The sequence below is a fragment of the Penaeus vannamei genome, chromosome 11, assembly GCF_042767895.1.
Source record: "Penaeus vannamei isolate JL-2024 chromosome 11, ASM4276789v1, whole genome shotgun sequence".
Taxonomy (NCBI): Eukaryota; Metazoa; Arthropoda; class Malacostraca; order Decapoda; family Penaeidae; genus Penaeus; species Penaeus vannamei.
The window spans coordinates 42,676,302-42,686,301 of NC_091559.1; the positions used below are offsets into that span (position 1 = coordinate 42,676,302).

The 10,000-nt window shown below is 34.3% G+C and overlaps 2 protein-coding genes across 8 annotated transcripts in view; one reads left to right on the plus strand and one right to left on the minus strand.

Annotated features, from left to right (window-relative positions):
- LOC113826328 (rRNA-processing protein UTP23 homolog) overlaps positions 1–6,622 on the plus strand; it is a 31,115-nt gene extending 24,493 nt beyond the window's left edge. For all 4 annotated transcript variants that reach the window (XM_070127317.1, XM_027379200.2, XM_027379215.2 and 1 more), the window contains 5 exons: positions 3,774–3,914; positions 4,083–4,191; positions 5,077–5,203; positions 5,414–5,560; positions 5,966–6,622. In XM_070127317.1, the coding sequence (XP_069983418.1) occupies positions 3,795–3,914; positions 4,083–4,191; positions 5,077–5,203; positions 5,414–5,560; positions 5,966–6,206 (744 nt within the window). In that variant the 5' untranslated portion in view covers positions 3,774–3,794 and the 3' untranslated portion in view covers positions 6,207–6,622. The remainder of the gene's footprint in view (positions 1–3,773; positions 3,915–4,082; positions 4,192–5,076; positions 5,204–5,413; positions 5,561–5,965) is intronic.
- A 283-nt stretch (positions 6,623–6,905) lies between these two features.
- LOC113826351 (F-box/LRR-repeat protein 20) overlaps positions 6,906–10,000 on the minus strand; it is a 31,708-nt gene continuing 28,613 nt past the window's right edge. For 3 of the 4 annotated variants that reach the window (XM_070127310.1, XM_070127311.1, XM_070127313.1), the window contains one exon: positions 6,906–9,163. In XM_070127310.1, the coding sequence (XP_069983411.1) occupies positions 9,086–9,163 (78 nt within the window). In that variant the 3' untranslated portion in view covers positions 6,906–9,085. Of the gene's footprint in view, positions 9,164–9,808 lie in introns of those variants that run through there. The other variant, XM_070127312.1, reaches the window with a different exon arrangement.

The following is a 10,000-nucleotide window of genomic DNA, read 5'->3' on the forward strand; positions in this document are numbered from 1 at the left end:
GGATGATTTATTGTCTTGAATAACACCTCTTGAGTTACCAAGTCTTAATGAATGGTTTTGGCCACAAAATTTTTGGGGTTATGGGGTGCAAAGGATTAGGTATTGATTCCCTTGTTTTCCTTTTATTTTGTTTGGATGCCTCCTATGAACCACTAATTCCAGTCATGTACATGAGTCACAAAGCACAGTTTGTTTGGGGTCAGCTTAAGTATGATAGGCCACTTCTCTCCACCCCTCGCAATGATATACTTATAGAAAGTATTTGCTTATTATATTAGTTTAAAGTTTGACATGCAAATGAATTAAAAGTGCATCATCAGTCAACCTAATTTATTATATTGTTTCCAAAACTGTTGGTGAGAATAAATGATGTGAAATGAAATGGAGTGAATGTGCGCAGCGGTGCATCATGCAATGATGGTAGGATATATAAGATGTAGGTGCTGCAAAACCTATACTGTTAACATACTATTTAGAGTGTCAAATTATTGGATGACAGTCTTTAGACCTGGGGAGATTGGTCACTTCCCAGTGACCCCCCTTCCCAGCTCTCACTTGCTCACTCACCCCACAAAGAGCTGAGTCTAGCGTCACTCTACCCAAGGCTAATGGAATATTCCCATAGCCTTGACTTTTACATATTCATTTCATTATTTTTGGAGAGAGAGAGAGAGAGGCAGGCAGAGGCTGCTTAGGATAATGCAAAAAAGAAATATTTCTGCCTGACAAATATTGATATGAATAGTTAGTTTGATATGAATAGTTAGTTCCAATATTTAAGGATTTTTTATTTAGAGAATATGATAAGGAATTAAAATATAACTATGTGATAAGATTTCATGATAATTATTTTCAATATAATATACAAAAACTCAGGTCTCAAATATATCCATCAAATTAATAATTAAGCAGAAATAAAAGCACTCCCTCTCTCTCTCTCTCTCTCTCTCTCCATATATATTTCAGTCATTATTGCACTTCTTTGCATGATTTCCATAATTTTACCCCTCCTCACATTCAAACCATCCTAACTATGTCCTAGTTGTGTGAATGTGGGCCACCTTTCAAGGCAAGAAGGCCATAATCTCACTGAGCCAGGTCTGGTGAGGTGACACTGATTTTGTTGTTGGCTGTACTAGAGGGCGAGAGAAATTCATGGATACCAAAATTGTTGGGATCAGTTTTGCAAGGGTATTCTGAAAAATTAATGTTGTTTTTTAATACATACATAGTGATTTTTGTTATTTATTTTACAAGTTATTAGCTTGTGTTTTGAGTACCTAATGTATATACCATATGAATGTTTCATTTTGTAATTCTGTGTGAAAATAAGTTTTACCAAAATATGTGCATCTGAAAATGGTAGTGTTTCACACACAAAGTTTCATGGATAATATGCTTTTAAGTTGCTTCCAAGATCTTATGCATGATTAACATTAAAACATAACTTTTATTAAGCCTTAACCCATTGGATCTGGGTGCCCCTTGGCTCGCACATGGACCAAAATTTGGTCATTAGGCTTAGTTGAGTGGCAGCTCTCCAGTGTTTGTCTTGTAGGTCCAGTGCACACAAACACTCATGCATAGTAGCAAGAGTCCTTGCCTCTGCTTTGTTATGCTATTGGCTCTTATGCTTTATCAATATGGAAACAGACTGAGACTCCATATTTTCAGTAGGTGGTCTGTAAGTCTTTGCAATAACAATAACAATTAGTAACCATGTGTTTTTTATTCTTTTATATTTTCTTGTTCCTGCACCGGGGGGCAAGGTTACTACACTGAAAATAGTGTCCTCACTGGCTTACAGATGGTACATTCCACCTTTGTTTAGCAGTGGAAATAATGCAAGAACCCATTTCTAAAGGCCCACTGAGTTTAATCTCCCTCTAAGAGCTTTTTGCACTCTCAGCTAGATATCTGTCACTCATCACTCATCAGCAAATATGTCTTTATAGCCCTTCACTCTAGCCCTCAATCATATTTTCCCATGATGATGGCTGTCATAAACCTCAGCTAAATTCTTTCACCCATACCTAGTGGGTTTAGCCATTCACGATGGGTGAAGTATCTAAGGCAAAATAATCACACCAGGTGCCCATACAAACCCAGGTGCAGAGTGGTGCACCCCAGCCTTGCCAAACGTTACTGGAAATTTTAACTGACATGAATGGATTCAAATTAACTCTAGCTTGACTACAGGCACCACCTAATTATAAACAAATTAAATGTCTTTCTATTAGCAATAACAGCTAGAATAATGATAATGGTCACAATAAAACAAAAGTATCCATTTTTTCACTACAAATTTTAGTTTGTTGGTTTGCAGTTTGTCAAGGTTGATTTGCATATTTCCTGCAATATACAGCAGTAGACTATATCCTGAAGATTTCTTTAAAAACCATTATCTTCCAAGCATCCTCTCACTCCCACTGGCTACTTCTGTTTCCAACATGACAAGTGTATAGTACGTCCAAGTATTTGCTTTGAATAGTTCGTATTCACTCTTTTTCCAAGTATCCTTTATCCCACAATTTCTGTCAGCTTCATCATTAGGTGGAAAGCAGTACATGAATGTAATATGCATGTCTTGTATCGTCGTATCTTTTATCTGACCTAATCTGAGTAATAGCCAACTGTATTAATTAATATTTTGTTGGATTCAAAATAAATTAAAAAGTTGCAGTTTATTTACTGTTCAGAATGTGTGAGATGTTGATAGAATAGGATTCATTGTATTATTGGCCAATAACTATTGGATTTTGTACTTCGGTATTTGTATGACTTGACATCTGTCAATATTTACTCATAGGTTAGAGAGAGTTAGTGGTAAAAAGAGGTATGAAGAGGCTAATGTAGAAGAAAGATGAGGAAGATACAATGAAATAATTTCATAAAACAATACTTGTAATTAGGATTTCAGTATTTCTTTTCCAGAATAAAGTTCATTCTATTTCATGCACTCAGAATTTATCTGTTCCCATTCATGAATCTTACATTTGTCATTGTGAATTTTGGCCAATTTTGATGGTTTATTTACAATATTTGAATTTGTCAAGGGAACTATTTATTAGAAGGGGGTGAATGAAATACCTATACTATTACAAATATATATTCTACATACAACAAAAGATTTATAGGTAATGCTGCAGATATAAATCAAAATTAGTAAGAGGGATTTTAAGACAATCAGTAACTAAAAACAATAGGCAAGTACTTTAAGAACTACTTGTAAAAAAGTACTGATACTGAGATGAGGGCATTTAATAGTACATACAAATATATATAACAACATTAATCTCATAAACACAACTTAAATCTGCATGCTGGATTGAGGATTAATAAAATGTCTCAGATGTTGTAATAATTATCTAAGCAAGATAATTGCAATTTAAAATCAAAATGCCCATGCAATTTTCACTTTGCCTATATTGCCTGTACATGAAAATATAACAAAGAAGTTATATCTTGAAATCAGAATTATTTGAATTGAATGTTCAGTATGACCAAGAGATTTTGAGCAGACTGATAGCAAGAGCCTAAACAGTGCTACTTTGCATCTGTATTTCAAACTTTTATGTCTTGGTATAGAAAATTATATGTTGGGTTTGATATAAGAAATTACAACTCTTATCTTTTTCATAACTCAGGAATCTAGGGTATTATAATTATATATGTGAGCTTAAAATGCTTTTAAGATTCAGGAATATTTCTTGCTTAAATTTGAAGATAACGTGTTTTTTTCTGGCCATTTAATTAATTTCTACTCTTTACAGGACTGCTAGGGAGGTATCAAGATGAAGATCAGGCGTCACAAGAAAGCCCAAAGAATCTTGGGGTTTTATCGAAATAACTTTAATATTCGGCCACCGTATACTGTTTTGTTAGATGGAACTTTCTGTTACGCAGCTTTAGAGGTGGGTGGATAGATTAATATAGTGGGTTTTTATTTGCATTTTTTTTTCTTTCTTTCTTTCTTTCTCTTTGAAATGAAGTTTAATATCAGTATTATGTTATGTAAGTTGTTTTCAAATCATGTTCTGTGAGTTTCCAAAGGTTGCAACCCAGTGAAATGTCTTACACAGGGAAAGGTGAAAATCGCCGAGGATATTCCAAAATATCTAGAGTCGCCAGAGACTAAGCTACTCACAACCCAGTGCATCATTTTAGAAGTCGAAAAACTAAAGCTATTAAGTAAGTAAAAAATTGGTTGGTACTTCATTGTCAACTTTATGTTCCTTTACCCTATGTATAAATTATGTAGAATAAGAGAATTAATTTTGGTTACTTTTTTTCTGATACAGATGCTCATTAATTTGTACAAATCACCAATTACTCAAGTTCATACTGAACTACTTTGATACATACCTTTCTATATCTTGAAGAACCATTTACGGTCACCAGAGCTAAGAACAAGTCAGGTTTTTATTTCTCATTCAGTTGTCTGTATTTTATTTATTTTTTGTTTAATACCTGTTTCTAAGAAGTGCATTTCCCAAAGTATTATAAATGATTTTGTTAAAATGAAGTCTTCCAGTGAATTACGCAGGTATTGTGCTTTCCTGCAGAATAATAGGGAAAGTGATATTTAACTTTTTCACAAAAAAATTGCAGTACATGTGTAACATTTTTGCCTTGTCACAGCTTTTCTATTTTACAATTATATATGTATTTTTTCAAAAGTAAATATGCTATTATTTCACACTATTTAAGATTTGGAAGATGTATCTCTTGGTCCAAAATTTATCCATCATGTACATTTTGCCATATGGTCCATCACATGCGCAGGCACACACACTCACTCACTTTCATGTGCATTTGCACACAAAGACCATCAAATCTATAATGTTTTTATGTGTGTAGTGAAAAAAAAAAAGTTGTTTCAGCCAAAAAGAAACCAAGTTTGTGAAAATGCTTACTCTCTCCATCACAAAAATTGAACGTATGTTTCCTTATGCCTCAATCGGAAAGTAAGGTTTGCTGTTTGAAGCTTTTAACGTTAACATTATCACAAACGAGATCCAATAATGTATAAATGTTATGGCTTGTGAGTTAACTAATTTTAGAAATAATTTTCAGAAAAAAATTTGCATGGGTCATATATGATAGTAAAGCAGTTTCCTGTTCAAGTTTGTGGCCATGAAGGAAGGCCTGTGCCTGCTTCTTCATGTATCAAATCTCTTCTCAAGAAGGAAAATCCAATGAAGTAAGTAACTTTAATGTGCACTCGTAAGAAGAGGTCATAATGTAAATGTAAATAGAAATCAGGTAAGATTTAGCAACATAGCATTATGCGCACATTCTTGCTTGCTTTTTTTCTAATGAATGTATTTTACAGACAGATGAATTGATAAACCTAGATATATAAATATAGATATATATGAAACGCATTCTCATTCATATTTTTTACATACAGATTTATTATTGCCTCTCAAGACAATGAATTAAAGAATCACATCCATGAAAGTGTACCAGGTACTCCTGTGCTTTACCTTCATGGTAGTGCCCCCACACTTGAGAAACCAACAGAAAAGTCTCAAGAAGAGGCTATGAACACACACAGGTTAGTATAATTACTTGATCTGGTCTTTTCTTTGATTATTTTATTATGAAATTATTTTTGAATTCTCACAAGTAAGGCATCCTAAAATGCTGAATATTTTGAGTATTACTTAATTTTGATAAAGCTTGATGCATTGTAATTAACTTGCATGTTTCCCTGTTTCATGGCAATGATATAAAGAGCCAGGAAACATACAGCGAGAACAAACGAAAAACATTTTGTAAACTTTAAAGGGAAAAAAAAAGTTATTCTGAACTTCCTTCTCCATTGTTGGATGTCAAGTGTCAGACTATCTAATGGTTGTACTGACACTGAGAGGATTCTCTAATGGAACAGCATTGTTTTGTGTAATCAATTAGAATGACAACTAATAACACAGTTGATCTTACAAATATCCTATTACAGTACCATTACAACATACGAGCAGAAAACCCTTCACTCACTCAAGAGAAAGTTGATAGGTGAGGAGCAGGTAGAACCAGAGAGGAAGAAGAAAAAGAAAAAGAATCCAAACCCCCTTTCATGTAAGAAGAGTAAAAAAGTAAAGAAACCTCAGCAGCAGACAGAAGGAGGAAAGGGCAAAAGAAAGAGGAAGAAACACAAGAAGCCTGGGTCCGTTCACCACCACGTTCAACAAGAAGCATAGTGAAGTTGGTGGTCTTTCTAGAGATTTGTGATCTTATCTGCTAGATGTGTGGTATGTAGGTACAGAAATTTTTTAAAGATAATTCTGATGTAACCCAAGTGCAAGATTAGTACATTGACAAAAGAAAAAACTGACAAAAGAAAAAACAAGTATTTTCTTACTGAAAAAAAAAAAAAAATTACTTTTATCCAACAATTAACAAAATGCATTTGAATACATATTTGAATGGTTTGGTAAAAACATGACAACAATGGACCAAAAGAATATTTTGTAATCATACATTTGTAGACATGGAGTACATGTATAGTTACAAAAAATGTCAATCAGTGCACATTTTACTTTTGCACTAGTTATTCGTTAAAAAAATGATAGTATTTGTTTGTACAAAAGCAAATGAAATATATAATTCCTATTAATTGTTGTATCACATATTTGGCTGCTAACCTTTTAATATTCCACTTTTTTAAAATATAAAAGCAGGCTGGTCCACAATTTTTTTTTTTTTTTTTTGCTATTTTTCTATGTATGAAATTGGGGTTCCCTTGACCCACCCTCCTCGAGAAAAGAAAAAAAAAAAGTTCCAGGGATACAAAACTCATTTTAAGTCACATACTTAGCATTGGTGCTAAGCACTGGGAGAGTTCTCTCCCTGTGTTCACCTGCTTCACTTTGTTTACTTAAAATGCAAAGTCACAAACATTTTTGGAACATGTCTTTATTAATGCAAAAAATAAAGGCACATATTTTGTTTTTATAAATATACATATATATCTTAACTGATGTTTACAAACCAAATGAAGTATGTAGTTCCTTTACAAAGGTACAAGTATGGACACTGACGTAGATGATAAAGAATATGTTCTGACAGGAAGAATGCAGTCAGAACCTTTCACATTCACTTTTTTAAGCTTGAAGGTTTTTATAATTAACTATCAAGCCTTCTACAACTTTTCATGTGCAGTTGTTTCAGTTGATTTATTACATCACCTTGAATAAGTACATATATAATTTTTTTTTCTGGTATATTTAAAGATACGAGAAAGTAAAGAAATAATTATTTACTTCCATAAATACAAGTAAAAACAGAACCCAAACTATCCTTCAAATAAGATGGATTGGTATAAAATATCTAAAAAAGAAATATCTTGTATGTAAATGAATAGCGCTTTATTTCCTTTTTTTCAGAAATGGACAAAACATTATTTTGCCAGGTTTCCTTTTTCCTTGCCCAACTCAAATGCAGAATTTAAACTAGTACCCCAATCTTAATTGTGCACCTTATAATGTAATGATTAATTCTCATTACTAGGGCTTTGAGCATAATCTTACTATGTGGTAATTGAAAATTAACAATTTGAAAAGAATATGAAACAAGTTTTCATTATATACTTTTTCAAAAATGTCCAATGTACCTGAAGTCAACCAGATTAATGAAAAAATAATAATGAAGTACTGAAAGTAAGTTGGGAACTACTTAAAAGTATTTATCTTCCAGAGGCAAATTGTACATTTTGCTTCTTCAGTAGTGATGATAAAAAGTGGTACTAATACATTTATAAAACTATGAATATCTAATAACAGAAATAAAACTACATTGCAAACAAAAGTACTAATACTAGTACTAACTGCTAATACAAATGAGAATACTAATATTACTAAGAGATATTGAATTTTTCTATCTTCTATAAGTCAGAAGTCACTATATATGACATTCTTAAAAGCTGGCAGTCATTATACACTTTAATACACACACAGCATAGATTATATACTGGACTGGTATATACATACAGAATATACTGAGATATCACAACCAATGTAGACAAAAAGAGAGCTGTCTTGGCATAGGAAAAAGGCACTGGTTTATAATATATATATCCAACAAAAGGTTTACAAAATTCAATAGACTCATCTAAAACAAGATATTTTTTTCTTTTTTTAACTGACAAATCATGTTATAAATACAACTTGGGCTATTTGCTTGTTTGGGGAAAAAAAATTGTGCTGCTGCTGCTGACTGTCATATATAAAAACAGCTATTTCAAGCATCACATATCACATCTCCCTTAGCACTTGTACGGTTTATGCAGTCTTTGAAGAGTCAGCAAAAATCATCCCAGGTTTATGTCTGATCCCCCCCTCCCCCCATTCCTTGCCCATTGTTGTTGTGGGGGTGTTTAGGAGATGGAGACTGAGGCCTAATATAGGGATTATCCCTACCTTGGGCCTCAGCCCCCAACTCAACTAATTTTGCATGGACTTTCCTCCTCCATCTTTCCGACCACGGCTCCGACCACTGATGCTAATACCCCTCTCCTACGCTTACAAACAACTCCAACCATTCTGAAATACTCACCCAGGTTATTACTTAACCCCTATAAAATACCTTTTCCTCATCCCCAACATTCTCCTCTTCATCCCCTGCTGCATAACCCTCTTCAATGTCAACCCCTTCTTCCCTTATTACTGCTCTTCATTCTTATTATCCTCCCCCCTGCAGAACTACTCCATTTCACACCACCCCATCTTCCTCTCGCCCACATCCTTCTTCTACCTCTACCTCCGCAAACCTTCTGGGCGCTCTATTTAGCCCAGCCAAGTGGGATCGATTCTTTGTGATTCCCCCCACAGCCCCCTATTCTGAGAATAGAAGTGCCTCCAGAAACAGGTAGGCAAAGGTACCTTTCGCAGTTGCTCTGATCATTCACGCCTTGTCACACATCTGAAGCTCAAGCTCCCCTTTTCACTACCATATTATCCTATAACATTCTCAAACCTTTGACATCTAACACATTTTATCATAATCTTCAACTCTCCTTTGCCCTTTCTGACAATACTTTACCATAGTGCTATGTGACCTTTGATGTCTAGCACATTTATTTTCAAACATTATACATTATGTCTGATTCACTATCACTATAATCAAAGTCATATCGCCCAAAATTTGGATCCACCAATCTCTGAAAAGAAAAAACATCAGAATCAAAATATTAGAACAGTTGCTTATACCTATCAACTTTAATGTTAGGGTCATGGCATCACTAGACAGCCTTGCCTAAGACAGGTCAAGCTGACCAATTAAAAGCTGTAGCTGGCCAGAGTTCAGCAAGGCTGGCTAGGGATCCCTGGACAAAGGATAGAGAGGATAGTCTGTACTGGAAATTAGCTGCCTGAATCAATAACTATTTTCAACTGTCTCTCACATCACATGAATCGACCAAAATCTCAGCATTTGTCTTCCTGAGTTGGAACTCTTCATAATGTGTGCCTGGCCTGTAGGAACACATGCATATTAGCCCTTTTTCAAAATGCTAGACTATTTTCATTGAGCTGACTCAATGAAATAATAACAATGAGTAATTTCTCATGAATTTACACCTGCATTTTAATTGGTGAGTGCATGTAAGCCTATACATGCACTGTCTACTGTGGTTTTGTTTTATTAATGCTGTTTACACAGATGGCTTCTCAAGCACCTTGTTACCAAGAGGTTAATGAAAAAAATAGCAGAGGGTCAGGTGACAAGAATATGCCAGCACAGAAATATATGGATGAAGTCTGGGGTGACAGAAATGACACTCGGTGATCTTGGAGAAAGATTAGACCCAGTGGTCAACGGTGTGGACTGTACCATCCATGAGTCATGGATGAACAAGTGCCAGCCTCAGGGAGAGCACTACTTCCATGCTCAGGATTCTATTCCTGCTCACCGTGACCAGCGGCACAGAGTGCATTACAGAAAATTGGAAAATTGGAAAAAAAAGAAAGAAAAAAAAAAATATTGATTGCTATTGTTA